Source organism: Orbicella franksi, chromosome 3, assembly GCF_964199315.1.
Source record: "Orbicella franksi chromosome 3, jaOrbFran1.1, whole genome shotgun sequence".
Classification (NCBI taxonomy): domain Eukaryota; kingdom Metazoa; phylum Cnidaria; class Anthozoa; order Scleractinia; family Merulinidae; genus Orbicella; species Orbicella franksi.
This window is the reverse complement of record NC_138147.1, coordinates 28568936-28586902: the sequence shown is the minus strand read 5'-3', so window position 1 is coordinate 28586902 and position 17967 is coordinate 28568936. Positions and strand designations below refer to the sequence as shown.

The 17967-nt window shown below is 39.5% G+C and overlaps 2 protein-coding genes across 2 annotated transcripts; one reads left to right on the top strand and one right to left on the bottom strand.

Moving 5' to 3' along the window:
* Positions 1 to 2: 2 nt before the first annotated feature.
* Positions 3 to 15821, bottom strand: LOC145482499 (AP-2 complex subunit mu-like). The gene is made up of 11 exons (XM_081461101.1): positions 15813 to 15821; positions 15290 to 15626; positions 5476 to 5558; positions 4698 to 4833; positions 4236 to 4386; positions 3975 to 4026; positions 3417 to 3491; positions 2522 to 2659; positions 1786 to 1883; positions 791 to 902; positions 3 to 239 (listed from the first exon to the last, which is right to left on the bottom strand). Exons 1-11 carry the CDS (start codon positions 15819 to 15821, stop codon positions 105 to 107), a joined length of 1326 nt encoding a protein of 441 aa, XP_081317227.1. The 3' UTR covers positions 3 to 104.
* LOC145481801 (uncharacterized) lies at positions 15542 to 17484 on the top strand. Its single transcript, XM_081460340.1, has one exon. The coding sequence runs from the start codon at positions 16078 to 16080 to the stop codon at positions 16744 to 16746; it is 669 nt and encodes a 222-aa protein (XP_081316466.1). The 5' UTR covers positions 15542 to 16077; the 3' UTR covers positions 16747 to 17484.
* Positions 17485 to 17967: the final 483 nt, after the last annotated feature.

Genomic DNA, 17967 nt, shown 5'->3' with positions numbered 1-17967 from the left:
GATGTTGGGGCCCTTAGTAAAGCTTCATAAAGACAAGGCAGTGAATTACCAGAAATGGATAAAATAGAATATGAATGGAACTACATCGTTAGATTGATAAAGCTTCAGCATCTTGTCTCGTACAGGCCTGATCTTGATATATAGCGCACCCACTTGATGGTGTCATGGTCACTGTAGTTCAGTTTAGGCTCGAACACCTTCAGGTACCGAACCTTCAACCCAGAACATGCAAATGGAACCTGGAAATAAAAACACGATAACAAATCAGTGTCCTTAATACATGTGCTTTCTCCTGAGAGTTGTTACAAGCATTGTGTCAAGGCAAAGCAGTGTTAAGACAGGTTGACAGCTTTGTGGTTTGAATGTTGGAAATGCTTGTAATGAAAGTGATACGCTGAACCTACGTTGTCTCGTCGGCTATGTCAATTCCTTTTTTTAGCTTCATCCCAAACAAGGTTTTGGTTTTTGCCTATTTAAGACCAGGGCAAACAAACAACCAACGTCGGGCCTTCCAAAGTGGTCACTACTTCCATTAAATCCTTGGAAACCCACGGCCGTTTGCAGAGCTACGGAAAGCCAAAACAACGAGGACAAAATCGGCTAAGAAGACACTTCCCATTGCTCTTTCTACTTTCCCTTGCCCCACTGACTACCCTTGGTCTCCCTTGTATTAAAGCTAGGTGGTTGTACTGAAAGGTTTTTCTTACAGTCAGTACTGCAGTCCATGTGATCTGGATAAAAGCATTGTTATCGAAGAGTAAGTTGTGCCGTTGATAGGTATTATTATTACCTCAAAGTTCAGGGATATTGGAGGCCTGGCCCATTTCTTGTTGTCTTCGGTAGCCATCAAATCAATCTCGGCACTGATCTGAGACTCTTTCATACCACCCATTCTCTTTATCCTGCAACACATGGAGACAACAATCTTCATGAGCAGAGGCCAGGGAAGGTAAAAAAAAAAAATAATAATAATCATAAAAAAAACACATTGCGACAATTCAAACAAACAAATTACATCATGTAAACACCATATGAACAAATGCTGAAAGAAATAATATGCAGGATTCTGAATCTCATTCATTTAGGGAGTAGAGGGCTAGATTCATGAAAGACAGCTGACACTGATTTGAGTGCTGAATGGACAAGCCTCTAAGGAGGTCTGAGGGTATGCTTCCTCAGAAAAGTTTGGAATTGACAGGCTATGTAATGCTATTTTATGCATTCTCCTGACGATATTTTCTAAAAAAAAAAAAAATCAATTTTGGAAAAGTTAAAAACACCAAGAATATCAAGGGATTACAAAGACTTTCCTCAATTTTTATCCTAAAGCGCTAGTGTAATTAAAAATGTACACCCCCCACCCCAATGTCCCATCTCTAGCTACAGCCTAGACTGTCCTGAGACAAATACAGTCAGGGTTCAGTCACTTCCCAAAAACCCTGTGTTTTCTATAAATTACTCTTTACAACTTACATACTATTATTTCATAAAAAAGTAAGCAACATTAGAAATTGAAGTAGCTGGTTTTTTAGCTGGCGGCTGGCACTCAGTGAGAACCCTGAGTACGAATAAGCAGAACAGCTGATAGAAGACAGAGACACTGGCTGTTTTACAAGTGCAAGTTATAGAAGCTTATTGAACTCAGTGCTATCAAGGATAGAGAGTGGATGACTTTATACCCAAGACAACAAGATCCCAAGTCCACAAATTGATTGTCTGTAATACATTTCTACCTACAAACATAACAGGTTCAATCAGTTAAGATGCAGCACAGAGATTACTTACTTCCAAAGAATTGCATTTTCACTGGCCTTATACTTTGCTTTTCCCTTCATACAAACCACTTGAACACCTGCTGTAGTGGGTGGGGTAGGAATCTTCACCTGTCAATCAATTCAGTTGTCATGTCAACATCCATTTTACAAAGTTCCACCCAATGTGACTTATGGGTACACGCCAATGTTTGACTCCCAAACCCCAATAAGCATTTACATGTACATTTTGTACTGAGTGCTTCAATGAGTAATCTAAAATAATGATCATTTAATTATGATAACTCATTTAGACTGGGAAAAACCAATGTCATCTACCAAGCCACTACCCCAGAAGTAATAAACAGTACAGCACAAGGCTCAAGTCTGCATAATTTTCTTAAAAAAAATTAACAAAGATAAGGGGAAAAAATATGACAGTTTGGAAGAGCAGCTCCTCTCATGTAAGTTTGTAATTCTATTTTTCTTCACAATGTAGCAGCCATTATTGTTTTAGCATTGTTTCTGTTGTTTTCTCAAAGGGTATTGAGCCATTCATTTGAGGCCTCGCATGCAGACAATTTGCCACAGAACAAAGAACAACAAAAGACAAAAAAAACACCACATTTCTATCCCAAAACTTATCCCTTATGTAACTACAGAATTAATAAAATTATGCTAAATGGAACACTGATGCATTGGACTCTAACCACAAGGTTCTCTCGCTTAAATCTGGGCAAAACAAATTAGGTATCCGTCTTGTTTCTTACCTCTATTTTCTGACCCAGTATTGACTGTTTGAAGTTAGACTTGATGACTACTTTTACTTCCATCCGTGACCTTCCTACTTCACTCACTAAGGGAATAACTCGAAATGGGAGACTTATGTCCTTAGTGGTGCGGTATCTGGAGGAAAGAAATTAATCAATACCTGCGTTAATTTAACCTAACTGGTAGTCTAACATTATTAATGATGGTCTGTGAGTTGGGGTTTGAGATTGGGCGATAATTATTGAAAGTTCAGTCTTGCCAGGGTCGTTTTGTTGGGTTCTTGTCTTCTTGGCAAGCTCATTCTTGTCCCATAAGTCAAGGCCAAAATCCTTCAAGCTCTGGCAGGTTCCAATTTGGAAGCCGGTTATTCAAATCTGATCTGTGTATACATGATTCTGACCAAATGGATCACAGCTTGTAAGATTCCATGTGCAAATTTTTATTTTAGCTTGCCATTTATCTAATGCAAATTAGGACTATTCAAATGCTACGGTTTCCTAGCATGCCAATCTTTTCAACGTTTTCTCTAGCTTCAAGTTTATACTGTTGCGGAATCTATAGTCTACCTAGCTTTACTGTCATCTCTACAGTCAGGAAACATTTGTAATTCTTTATATTCTATCCTGTATTTTTATTATCGCTTGGCTCTTCTTCACATGTATTTTTATTTATTTTTCTTGTTGAACCTCGGTTGATCACTCAATACTCAACGGGCTCCTCAAGTCTCTTCAACTGAGCATAAGTTCAAATTCTCTAGACGTAGTGTCAACAAGAACTGTAAGCTACACAGCTTCTCAGGACAAGAATGGGGCAAGACACATTACATACATTGTATCATTGCATACAGGTTGCAAAAGAAGCAATGATATGCCAAGGAATTACATCTCCTTCCCTCATTAGCTCAAACTCTCCATCAGGTGGTATAAAACTAATTGCACGCTCTGTCTCAAATTTGCTGAGCTTAACACACTGCAAACAGACAAGAGAGGGCTTGAAAAGTTTTTCATCTCTACCAACAAGGAAATACAGGTACAAGAGACGAACAATTGTTTTAAAGATTAATCACACATTTTCTTCAACTTCTGTCAAACTTGAAGTTGAGGAAGCAGGCATTTCATTAACCTTTTTAGCAGGAGGGGAGCTGGTTTTCACAGGCAGGCAAAACGTTTTGAACTTAATCTTTTTTATAAGAAAAAAACCTTTCCTCTAGATGGTCAAACCAGGAGGGCAAAATTGTCTTCAAAGCCAGTCAACATACCCTGTACCTGGTCCTTAATGAAACCACTCAGGAAGGTTTTGCTCTAATTTCCAAGCATGACAAGCAATGAAATATAACATTTTAAAACTGGCTTATCCATTCTGGTGTCCTATAGACCCTTTCTCCTCACCACTTACAGTTCATCTGAGGTACACTTATTGTAAGATGAAGAGTATAAAAGATAATTTACAAACCTGGTGGAATGTGTAGTCATCAATAGCAATTCCTGACTTGCTTGTTGTATTTCTATAGACGAGATGTTGAGCAAATTGTTGAAAAACTTGCGTGGTCTTTACAGTTTGTTAGGCAATGATTAGCAACAGTTCAAATAAAAGTATATAGTTACACTATTACTCTGTAATCTGAAAATGAATCTCAAAAGAATGTGTTTAACGGTTACTGTGTTTTTACCTGCGTTTAACTCTAGCTTATAAAATAACGCTTGTAACACTAACTTCTTTTGTGGATCAAGAGATGGGTCTGAAGTTCCACTCTTCTGTTTTTCAACAACCAATTTGTCATTCATGCCAAATTTACACTCGGGCATTCCAGACAGGAAACTCTTCATCACAACCCGGCCTGACACATGGGCACTTAGAACCTGACCTAGAAAGCAAAGAAGCGTCTATGCATCAGAATTTCATCCCAGTAAACAAGCAGCCCCCTGAAAAACTGATTGGTTGTCAGACCACTAGCCCAAGAATGACCTGAATTTCTTCTTTCAATCTATGAACAGAGCACCTGCTCAAAGTTGATGGCAGAAGATATCAGCAACCGTAGTAAGGACATTCATACCAATGGCTGGTCCTTTAGGAAAGTTGTCATCATTTATTGCCATCTTAAGCATCAAGCAGGCAACCCTGCTTGATTCTAATAAGTACTACAAGAAACGTTTGGAGATTGGTGATGCAACAAACCCTGTGGTGACATAAGCAGGTTAACAGACTCCAGTACATCAAGGAACAGTTCATTTCTCCTGTACTTGATCCCTTCTCTCCTCCAACCAATCTGTCCGGTTACTTGGCTGGTGATTTGAGCTTGCTCTTCTCGGGTCTAAAACAAACAGACAAATAATGAAATCATGTTTTTTTCCATGGTTTCTACAAGGGAAAGGCTATCTCTGCCAAACTGTTTGGAATATGACACAGTTTGGTTGGTTCTTAAACTTCTTGTTTGTTTTGATAAACCACATTTTGATATATGAAGCCTGCAAGCAAACCAGTTAGAACTGACCATTCATAGAAAGTTCATGCAAGAGTGTGTAAACTACTTTAAAACCAGTGGTCAACCTGCTATGCCTACATGTATGATGTAGATGATGTAGTAATTATACAATTTAGATGGTGCTTAGCCTTGATTGGGATGTGCAGTTGCCTAATGGGATGGACTTTGGACAGATTCAAGTGCTGGTGGCAAGACACTCTACTCTCATAGTTCCTCTGTCCCTCCTAGTCTATAAATGGGAAAGGTTCTGGTGAATTTAATGCTGGGGATAACCCCTTGCGATGGACCAGCATTACAGAAATAATTAAGTACTTCTTAATGCTATGGACATTGGATTAAGCTCTGGCCTTGGTTAGCTAGTCCCACAGAAACTCAAATTTAGCTCTAAACCCGCATATTTTATTTTTAAAAATAGTTGGCCCTTGCTTCTTGGATCCTAAATTTTGTTATTAAAATCAGCTTTTGACTTGCCTGTGTCTTGATACCTTGCTGAGTGATAAATGTTTTCAAAATAGCAGTGTCAGTCTTCTGGGGGTATCCATAATCAGCGATCTCTGCATTCCACAAGAAAAGAGACAAGGTTAAAGTGCACCTAACCCCCCAATTTTTTTTTTTCGCTAAAACGAATCTACATGTTATTTGAAATACTTCTGCGAAAAAATTTTTGGATTCGGCTAAATCCTCGATTTTCTGTGCCCCGACGAAATCTTGAAAATAGCCCCAAAACATCACCATTTTGTTTCACGACCGAGTTTGAGGAGAATGGGTCCAGCGGCTATTGTGACGTCTACGACACCGCGGAAATACGTTTTCTGACGTCACAGTAACTGGTCAGTGGTCATTACCATCGGGCTGTGCTATCCTTCGATCGATCAGTTCTCTGAGATCGGTGTTTTGCTTCGTTTTAAGGTCGAAAATATCCTTGATACTTCTCCTTATTGGTGAGTTTTACGTCCTTAAATGGGTTTTTAATACTCAAGCAATGTTCGTGAAGAATAGCGGTACAGGGGAGTCATTTTGTGTGGAGTAATGTGTAGTTTGCTGACTCGAGCCAGCTGGAGCGGACGAAACGTGGATCGTGTTGTTTCAGCCGCCCTCGCCTCAGAATTGTCAAAATCAACGATGGGTATCCAGCAAAACAGAAGATTGGTCCTGTATGCAGCTTTTGCAAGGATTTTGAAGACTGGTTGGATTTAAAGTGTAATTTGCACGAAATGGTTAAGGCACTACATGTAAGTCGGGACCGTTTTATTCACACTCACTTTGCGCCGACATGTGGTGCTTGTTCATTGAGATTATATTTCGCAACGCGTCAAAGAAACTTTGATAAGAATTTGTCTTTAAAGACTGGCGTTTTGGCGTTTCTATCACCTGTCTGACTTTCTGCGCCTTTTGGAACGGGTGAAATAATTTTTTTGTACCTGCCGTTTGGTGTCAGAATAAAACATTTGTTGATTTCATTCACAAGATATTTCTCTATCATTAAAGATTGTTTAAGCCTACATTTATATAATGGTGGCGTTTGCGAAGGGAGTAGAAATCGAAAATATTGTGATTTGTTGGCTGCAGCGAACGCTGGAAATACTGAAAACATTCAAGACCGCTCAATATCTTCGGTTCGCAATTCATTGACAATTTTTCCTTGCTTGAGGTCTTTTTTGTTTACATCGATTAAATGTTGATAGTACATGGAAATTTTCAAGGCCGTTTTCTTGTACATGTATGCACATGTAACTAAATATTTTAAAATGCCCAAACACCTGTATTTGTTTACACGAAACCGCTTTCACTTATGGGATGTAGTCAAGTTTCACTACTTTTGATGCTGAAAAGACATTCAACATTTCAGAGAGGCAGTAATCAACTCCTCAATGAAACCCATTAGTTTATTTTGTTTACTCAGTCATTTGAAGCTTTTCAATTTCTATTTCTCTATCTTACATGTGTATTGTATCAACTTATATAAATAATAAATTGACTGTTGTTGTTTTTCCTTGCATTTAATTTAATTCAGATGAGCTTTGCTCAATCACTACAAAATAATTTTTACATTGTAATCATACATGTACATATCACGTGCTTTGAATCAATATGAAATAAATTATGATCCCTTTAGTAACAATATCGTATCATCCTCCCTTCTGTAAGATTCTTACTTAACTTGTAAGCACTTTATTACAAGACACTATAGCACCTGATGGCAATAAATTATATATATATAATTATATGCATTTATTTTTTTTCCTGTGATAAATTGGCTAACAAGTGGGTTTGTTTATGCCACTGTGTCTCTGAACATCACGAGCCAGAGCTAACCGGAAGCTCAAAAATTCGCCAGGTCCGGTTGCTATGGGGTGATGTCATTTATCTGTTAGGTTGCTGTCATCCCAAGACTTTTGCGGTTGTATTGTGGTTAGCGATAATTGCTTTCAGTGAGAGTAATTGTGTACAAAAGTAACCTGGTTCTGACACGATGGAATTGTCTTACAGTAAATATAATTTCACACTTTAGGATTATGACACATTCGTGCAAAACTTGACGCGTTTTGTGGAACATAAATGATCACCGACAGGGATATGATTACACTGGAATGTTGCAAGCCACTGGATATCCCGTGGAGATGTAGGACTAAAAGTTCTACATCTCCACGGGATCCCAGGTCTGTTTTTTGGTTGCTAAGAACGTCTGGCTCGTTATGTGGCTTTCTGTCATCTACAAACCATTGGTAATATATCTTCACTACATCTAACTCAGATACTAGACACAAAAGCATGTATTAAAGAACAGATACTCTTCTTACAAATTAACATTTATTGCATTTAGTTCATCACTTAAGATCTACAACATTGCTTTTCTCCAGTGAGAAATTTTGTGCAAAGTCTGAAGTTGTAAGTTGCAAAAACAAGTTCCATCAGTAGTTGTGAATCGCTTAAAATCAGGCTTTGGTACTGTAAACTGAATGGCAGAAAGCGAGGAAATTGGACATTGTCTCAAATACACAAGTGATAAAAGAGGTAAACTTGACTGAAATCTACAGACTCCTTTTTTTTTAGGTTTAGGGTTAAGGTTAGGCCTAAGGGACAAGGTGGGAGGTGCAGTGGCCTTGTGATTAGTGCGCTCAGCAATGGATGGAGCGGTCCGTGTTAGAGCCCTGGTCAAGGACATTGTGTTGTGTTTTTGGGCAAGACACTTTTACTCTTAGGGTGCCTCTCTCCACAAAGGTGTACATATGGGTACTGGTGAATTTAATGCTGGGGGTAACCCTGTGATCGACTAGCATCCTATCCAGGGGGTAGTAGAAATACTCCTAGTTGGTTCATGCTACAGAAACCGAGATAAGCCTGGCCTGATGGGCCACCTGGCTCTATGCAGACTTTACCTTTTACTTAGGGACAAGGTACTGCATCAAGTGGGGGAAGGGACAGTGGAGTCAGAACCTCTCACTTCCCATACCCTGTTCTCCCACTTCCCATACCTCTATCTCTTGACTCCCACCCTTGTTTGTCCTGCTCCTGTCCCCTGTAAATTAAGAGACTCAAAACACATCCTCATCATTTAGCTGTACAGTCCTTAGGCATTTCCTTTTCCTTTTTTCCTTCATTTTTAGCCTTGCTACTCTTACCCACATCTTTCAAGTGAATGACCTATGATGTAACCACTGTCAAAGGGTTTCATTTTAAGCCTCATTTTGAGCCCAAGGGTGAATTTTTCTTTGTCCGTCGGCCTAGTAGTCTCTAAAGACACTAAATGAAAGTCAAGTAACATTTTCAGTTCTTGTTTTTGAAAGTGTTTGAAGCCTTAGATTATGAATGACAAAAATTAGCATTTTGCATTTCTCTCCAGATTCCTGCCCCCTATTCTCCCGGGCTCCTGCCCCCTATTCTCCCAGGCTCCTGCCCCCTATTCTCCCGGGCTCCTGCCCCCTGCCTCTCCCCACCATCAACAGATGGCTGAATGTTCAGGAGAGGAGTTGCCATATGGAGAGCATTGGTCAGTGTTCTCTCAGTTGGTGTTTTTACAGCATTGATGATGTGGAAATCATCCATGGACAGTATCTAAAAGGATTTTTGCTGAGCCAAAATAGAAAAAAAATGTACAATAGAAGAAGTTTTCTATAGGGAAATCCAGATAATAGTAATATGTAAACAAATATTAATTTTAGAAAGTTATACAGAGTCTCAGGCTCCAAGGTTATGTGGTCAGAAATTATCTGGGTGGCCTTATAATCAGAGGATTGTTGTGTGAATACATGGGGGATAGCCTATTTATAACTAAAAATGAAATTCATTTATTGAGTTTTAACTGGAAGTTGTTATTACCCAGATTTTATGGTATTTTTATTGTCTTACAATAACAAATGCATGTATTTTTAATTACCCTTTTAACAGTTTTGTATTCCATGTCTTCTGCCATCTTAAGATAATCAGATGTCATGTACCTCTTGTGGTTTTTTCTAATAGCTAAATAGCTTGTTTTCTAAACTCTAATAGCTATGCAACTAGTTTGAAATAATTTTCACACTTTAGAGGCGCTTAAAGCAAAATACAGAACTGCAATAATTCGAAATTATGACAAGAAACAAAGAAACAATAATAAACATGTAAATTTAAAATTTTATTTTCGCCAGCCTCAAGCTTCCTGAAGTACAGTATAATTAAAATTGGATATTTTATGATAAAACATACCTCGGTGAATTCTTCCTCGAGTTGAGGCCAGATTTTGAACCCTTTTGGGGATTCAGTCCTGCACTTGTTACACCAACGTGTCCATGATTTATACGAAGCACTGCTTCGATTTCAGCCAACTTGGTCTATAATACACCGATTCCAGAAAAAAACCGGAAGTTGCACCGAAACGAGGCTTAATAGCCCTCGCGGTAATTAAAGCAACATGGCGAACGAAGAAGAAAGGCCAATCTCTCTGCTGATGATATTCCCGGCGTCAGTGTGAGCGAAGAACATTGAAAACTTGACACTCAGCCAATCGAAATTCTGGCTTAAAAGTCGCCGTATAAATCAAAGGGGCAAAATAAAGGAACTTTTAGACGGTTATGTTTTCCATCCTTCGATTGTCTCGATCTCCAATATGCACAAAAACAACCTGTTCTCACCATTTTTATTGCCTAAAAGAACTTTGTTCATGGTCGGTTCAGGAAAAAGAATCTGAATGAAATGAAAATTGTAAAAGTTTACGACCCTGACCCGAAGAATGCTTTACTAAAGCTACAACAAGAGATCGAAAGAACATACGGAAGTAAATTTAAAAATTGTGTCGGATATCGGGAATATTGCAACAAAACACTTTAAAAAATTTCCTACGGCTGATTCATTTTTCACTGACGACTTCAGTCTTCTCAAGTTTGAGAACATCCAATCTCTCTTCATAAATTAACAATCGGTGTTAAAGAATAAAGGGAAATCCTTTTAAAAGTTCAAAAGATGCTAATCAGAGTATCAAACAAGACCACGATCTACTCGCCAAGAATGGTATAAGCAAGGGTTCGGTACAGTGACAGCATCATTGCGTTACAGGGTAGGACGCAATCACAAAGCTGATTCATCAGTCAAATCACCAATAAAATTATCAGTGACGTGTACTACAGTGTAACAAAGACTATCAGTCACATGCCATGAAAGATGGCGTAGAAAACTAGCAACTAGTAATGAACAAGTACATTGAAATAATGCATCAACAGGGATCGACGAAGGTGCAAGTAACAAAATGCTTTTTTTTTTGTTCAAGAGAAAAGGGAAATTTTGGGGGCCTCCCCAGGGTCCCCCAGCTGGACTGAGGTTACAGACCCAAGTAAGGGTAATCTCCATGAAATAATTTAAGCTAGGAATGTCATTGTTATGGATAGTGAGACCCTGAAAGATTGCCTTATAAAATCAATAAGCAAAATGTTTGACACTGGTTTAAAAGTAAACAAGAGTCATATGAACTTCAGTTTATGATGTACAATGTACAACAACTACTCTTTGTTGTGAACAGACTTTGGAATGTCCTGGCTATAAATTGAAAGTAACTGCAAATTTTTAATGAGCAAAATGCCTTGGACATAGAATGGTGGAGGGAGATGCTAAAGAATATTGAACAATTTATGATAAATATATTATATATGAATTGGCTTACCTAATGCTTAGAGATGGCCTTACACGATGTGATTATTGCTAAAGCCAGAAGAAATAATGTACATCAAAGGTCCAAAAATTTTGTCCAGCATCTAATATGAGAAAATTCAGCTACTTCCAGTTTTTCTCTGGTGATGAATATTTGAATAAATATTTCAAAATAGTTCAAAACAATTGGGAATCTATAAGATCATACAATGTAGAAAATTCTCAATGAGGTCAAATTCAATTGCACTTTTATGTTATTAGCAAAATTATAAACCAGCTCTACCATGTGTCCTTCTATGTTACACCCTGTGCCAGAAAATAGAACATGAAGCCACATAATGCACAATTTCAGTATGGTGGAAATCACCAAATATTTAATTACCACTGATGAACAATATCATGTACTCTGTTTAAAGTCACTACCAAATGACAAATAAACATCAGATAACTTTTTTCTGCCAGTTTACAAGCAAATAGCTCACTATCCAGGGTTGATTAACAACTGTACACAACCTTAGTGGAGTTACACCATCAAATACATGCCATCCATTTATTCTCCTAATAGCCATTTCAGCTTGTATTCTTACATTTGCAGTTCTGGTTCATGGTTGGAAAACAGTCTTCCTTAGAAAATTGGCATTAAAATTATAGTCAGTTCTGATTTACTTGGTTGCATAGAATGGATGAAGATTATAACCTTCCTGCTTGCCAGTGCAAGCTGTCTATCAAATCTACGACATTAAGGAAAATTCCTACTAGGCCTTAAAATGTGTTGTCAGACTTATTCAGAGTAAAGTTCACTTTTGGATGTCCAGGTCTTGGGTGTCTGACCTGTTATCTCTCTGCAGTCTATTCTGCACCTTATGTTTTCAAATTCAGCCTAGGAAAACTTCAGGTAAATAATTCATGGGCTGGCTCCCCAACATCAAGTACAGGAAATTGGCCCATGCAATAATTTATCTGACACTACTAGTTCTGAAACATTGAACCTAAAAGCCAGATCTTGCTGAAATATTAAGCGAGTAAAAAATATTCAAAATTCATCAATGGCTGTATTTAAATCACTAATGCCCTTCCACATTCAACATTGTTTTTGGGAAATTTTTTTTGTTCACCTCAGAGGCATGACAACTGATTAATTCCTAAGTTGATTGAAGCTGATGGGTATTCATATGCCAGACTCAGATGCATCATATATTTTGCTCTACACAGAGATTCCTCATCAACTTTTGCCCAAGGGAACGCCGAGGGTACGGCTCCCAGTTTCAAAAAGTGTACTCAGTTTAAAATCACTTGGCAAGAAGTGCTCGGAAAAACAAAAATTATTTCCTACCGAGGTAAAATAGACATCTCCCCTTTGCATAAGTATTTCCCACTTTTTTCTTCTTTGTTTATCTGGCTAGCTTGTCCGAAGGAAACTCAGTCGTGGAAATGATAAATCAGGTCGGTTTTTGCTTCGATTATTAGAATTTGCAGCCGCACAACACTTGTGTCCAACTCTTTTCCTTTTCTTTACCACATTTGCTCCAGACAAGTAGTTCTAACCTACATACATTCGAATTTTTTCGTCCTTCCCCAACATTTCGTCCGCCATTTTGAAAGCTCGAGGGCTATTAAGCCTCGCTTGCGTGCAACTTCCGGTTTTTTTCTGGAATCGGTGTATTCGGTGATACCGACTGAGGACAGGATGACCGTGTTTACCTACGTGAGTGTCCCCAATCGAACAAGTGTACGAACACGAGCATGTCTTCCCGACGAATTTGATCAAAATGCCGTTGACATACCGATTCATACGGTTCAAGCCCATCAATTCAACAAACTTGAGAAGTTGATGTCCTCAGAACACCGCTACAGCAACACAAAAGCTGCCTAGGTTTAGCCTTAGCCCACTTCGTAACGTAAATCGCCACTGGCTCGCCGCTTACGAGCATGAACTCTCACGAAACAACAACAATTTCACACCGTGTGCAAGTTCAGTTTTGCTTTGGCACAATATATAATATTAACTAAGAACTAACCAACAAATGAGCGGAGTCTAAAAGCTAAGTTTACAGTGTGCGCTCTAAGTTTTGTATCTTTTTGACTGTCGACAAGACTCGCTGCATAAACAATGTAAAAGTTGCAGACATTTTGTAGTTTTGTTAAGGTGTACCGCTGACCAGCAAAATACTGTATCGCGCCCCAGAAAACGTATTTCCGCGCTGTCGACGTCTACCCAGGAAGATCGAATATCTCACGTCCTCTGATTTCCTTCAGGATGGTGCAATACACATTCGAAAAGTGCGCAGAAATGCCTTCCAGAAGTGGTATCGGATGTTGCAGCAATATCCTAGATCTAAAAAAAGATATACTGTACAATTTACTAGCGATGATGGGTCAATGGTACAATAAAGACATAACGATGGTTGATTTTGTTGAACCGAAACACGCGAACTGTGTCTGTGAGAACCATTGAAGAACTCTCACTGGAATTTGTTCCGCAGACTGTCAAACGCTATTTTCAAAATTTTCTGCTTAAAGCCAACAAGCAATTTGTCGAAATACTACCGACAACCTATATCTTCCAGTCCCGCAGTATTTATAACATAGCCGGCAAAGTTGTGTGATCAATCCAGAAGCCTTACGACCAAATATCAGTGATGTGTAAATAGGTCGCAACTGAACGCCGCCAACCAGCACTTATTTCTCGTTCTATTTAGATTAAAGTCGAAGATTAATCCTTTAGAATTACATGATAACAAAATTGTTACACTCACAGAGTTTTTCAGAGGTTTGGAAATCAGTAGTGCGACAAACATTCTGTACATTAGCGTCAAAAATATGACCGCGTAACATTATCTGCGGACCGCTCAGGGAACACATCCTTTTCGCTTATCCGACGAATTTCACTGCAAACTTTGAAAAAAATTTACACTGGTTATTTGGAGTTATGACTAAAGACGTGCGGCAATGTGAAATCGGTAATTGTATGAAATGTTTTTTTTACCCTGCTTCCTGTAGCTTCAAAAATACAGGTCCAAACAATTCTACGATTCTCAATCGATCGAAGCCAGTGTAACTGCAACACTTACGTCGCTCTTATAAACATGAAGCATTCCAGAAAGTAAAACACAAACTGGATTTAATAGAACAACCATACCTTGACAAAATACATTCTCGCTACGGACAAATGTAAACAGGTTATAAACACGCATGGGAGTCTTGTGTTTAGGTGACAAAATTACCATCCAAAGCAGTCCTTGAGTTTCCTTTCCTGCTTTTCGTTTGCCTGCTCCTCCACTTCCTATCTAGCTTTCCATTCCTAATATACAAACAGCTCGTCCGTAAAGAAGTCTTTCCCGTCGCAGCTTGAAATATAGCAAATTGTTCTCAAAGTTCTAAGCAGTGAGTTCACAGTTATTGAACGTGCTCGATCGAAGTTTATTTCGGTGTCTTGCGAATCGAAACCTAACTCTGACTCCAGTGACGAAAAAGAAATGCTTCTGAAACAAAACTTGAATATTTTAGTCCCAAAATGTATTGGAACGAAACAAAACTTGGATATTTTAGTCCCAAAATGTATTGGAACGATTAGTTTTGTTTTCCATTTTCTCGAGCAAATACAGAGAGCTGACTGAGGCACCATTGTGTTTGGTTCCTGGGTAGACGTCATCAGCAACCACCGCCCCAGACTCCTTGAAACGCGGTCGTGTAACACTACAGGCGCGACTTTGAAAGGGCATAGAAAATCGACGATTCAACGAATTTCAAAATTTTTTTGCCCAAATGCTTCAAATAACGAGTGGATTCGTTTTAGCAAAAAAAAAATTAGGGTTAGGTGCACTTTAAGGTTAGTACTGATGCAAAATCATGAATGTCAAGTACTTTGGTCAGAGGAATTCTATAAGGTCTACAGTTAAGACAAACTCTATAGAAAAATCACCAGATCAATTACTAAAAGTTGAATCAAGCCTGAAAATACTGCTCTTACCCGTCAGTCAGTCCATTAGGCCATCACTCAGTCTGTCGGTTCATCCTTTCATCAGTCAGTCAGCCCTCTGTCTGTCTGTCTCTCTGTCAGTTGGTCGGTCGGTCAGTCAGTCAGTCAGTCAGTCAGTCAGTCGGTAAGTCAGTCAGCCAACCAGTCAGTAGAGAAATAGATTCAACAAAGAAACATTGAACTAACCATCAAGGACCTCATAAATAAGGACAAAGTTGTTTTTGATTCCTTCTTCAGTGACTTTTCCAAAGTAAGAAATCATAATCTCCACTGTGCGATTGAGGAACTCAAACACCATAGCAGCATTAACATTCTGCCTTGTAACAGCAGCCAGCCAGATATTTTCCTGTTGTATATGGAAGAAGCTTGTTCTGGCAATGTTTGTAACTGGTGACCTTACTTGGCCTCTTGCATGGATGACGTTTACCCGAAAAGCATCCACTGCATTTCGGCTGAAAATGAGCACAGTGAAAAAGTTGACAAAAGCAGTGAAAAGTAACGTGGAAGGTTGAGATGCGTAGTTCTAAGTCAGGCTTAATTACCCACTGCTGTCCTGGAAAAGAGCCCATTCTCCTCTTCCCCTGAATGTACAGATGTACTCACATGTATAGTATCATTGACTTCAGCCAATTAGAACACTACCTGCAGGCATTTGCCTAGGCATGGCAGTTTGATTACTCTGACCAAGGGCACCCAAGCAAATTCTTGCCAAATTCATATATACTTTTTGAGTGTCAAAACCAGTACCATCAGTTAATCACTGCCACTTACTTAGATCAATGAGATCTATGCCATAGTCCCGTGACAAAACAATGATACACGTGTCAGTCGCTGATTGGGTTTTGAAGTCGTGAGAGGCACCACGCGCGCACGCAGACATGACGGGTGCTCGCTTTTGTTTGTTCCACCTCCAAAGTTCAAAATTCTTCCCAGACTAAAGTAGGCTCACCGCACATAGCTAGACAAGCAAAGCAATGGCATTAAATCAGCCACCCTTATGCTTGTTAACAGCACCTCGAGTGGAGAAAGTTTACATGGATCATGGCACCGGTGCACGCATGGACATTAGTGTGTTTCAAGCTGAAGTGAAGTCCATCCCTCAAGGCGCTTACATGGTCGGCCAAGTAGCTGTTCCCGCGCACACAAACGTTATCCCTCCATCATCTGTGATTCTCGTGTGGCCCTTGGTTCCGAGAGATGGTTCTGGCAATCTGATTATGCCACCGTCAGGTTACGAGATGGTTTGGAATGACAAGCGTTCGGGTGGCAAACAGGATGGTTCGTTTTGGCGCCCTCAAGCTCCTTACGGCTACATAGCACTGGGTGATGTGGCTTGTAATGGCTACGATCCGCCTTCGACTCAGTTTACAGCCAAATACGCCTGCATTCGCGGTGACTTGCTGTCAGAAGGAGCGCTGGATACTGCAGCTCTGTGGACCGATCAAGGCTCGGGTGCTCCAATGAATGTCTCCATCTGGAACGTGAAAGGCAACGGACTGGGTGGATTTTTCAAGGCTCACGCGGGTTACAACAGGCCATCTTGCCAGGCCTTCGTCCTGCCTGCCAAGGTTTCCAAGATGGCCGTGAAACAACCTAGAGAACAATATCACCCTTATCCTCAAGGTTTCGCTTATCCGCACTAGCTTTTATCGCGGACGATAGCTACAATAGGAATCTCGAGACTTTGTGATACATACATGCGGAAATGTTATGCTTAGAGGAAAAGCGATCCTCGTTTTATTACTTAATTGCCGGCTATGCAGTTACGTTTTAAATAATATCATCTCAGTTTTATTTCTAGGAATATAGATGTTGTTTTCGAGAAATGATTATTGTCTTGTCTTGTGTTGTCTTGTCTTGTCTATTTGCGCGCGCATGGTTTAGTTCAAATTCTCTGTTTTTCTGAGAAAAGGAACCTCGTGAGCGCATATTTTGAAAATAACGCCCTGAATCTCGACACTCAAATGATCCAGCTAAGTTTCCTTTTCGGCGAAGACGATAAATACCACCAGAACTGATTGTAGCCTTGCTATAGAACTGAACGGTTATTCGACTTGGTGGACATCCGCGTTATCACTTTCCTCTAGTAACACACTCATCAGTTACGGAAGTCATCTGAAAAAAAACATGGCTTCAAGTTTGTTGTTTTTGATCTGTCTTAAACCTCCTAATTCCCATCGCTGTCTTCAGCTAAACCACGATATTGATCTGCTTAAAGTTCGTTTACTGAAATAGTTGGCCCTTAAACGTTTGTTATGCAAAATGTGCACTGAAGTTTATCTCAGTGGCGTCTCGCGATCAATATGTTAATGTCTTAATTCTATTGTATTGTTAGCTCTATATGTATAATAATAAAGATCTATCTCAAAGTGTCAATCAGAAGTTTATTTTCAGTGACCCAGTTAGCCTTTTGAAGCCTTTAGATACGAATAAAGGAAAGAGTTTGTGGAAATATTAGCATAAACTAATCAATGTTTTCAGCGAACTGTTTGGCATGAAATCCGCACCTGGAAGAGAAAAGAAAAGAAAAAAAAAAAAAAACGCTCGAGGAAAGTAACTCGGTTATGATACGAAATACGCCTCTCTTGTATCAGGAACTACTCGGGCTGCGATTGGTCAATTTAGCGGGCCGTATGCTATTCTGATCGATAAGCCTTCCTCTGGGTTGCTGCACTTTTCAACCGGCAGGTATATTTTGCAGGTTGAAACGACTTGTTTGGGTTGAAGTCGAATTAACCCCAGTATAAAGGCTAACCGCAAGCTACCTAAGCTAATTTAGGCTAACCAGAGTGCTATTAGGGACTCTAAGCAGGGGGAACGCGGACGGCGACGGGGACGCCGAAACCTGCGAGAAGGCTGGGGAG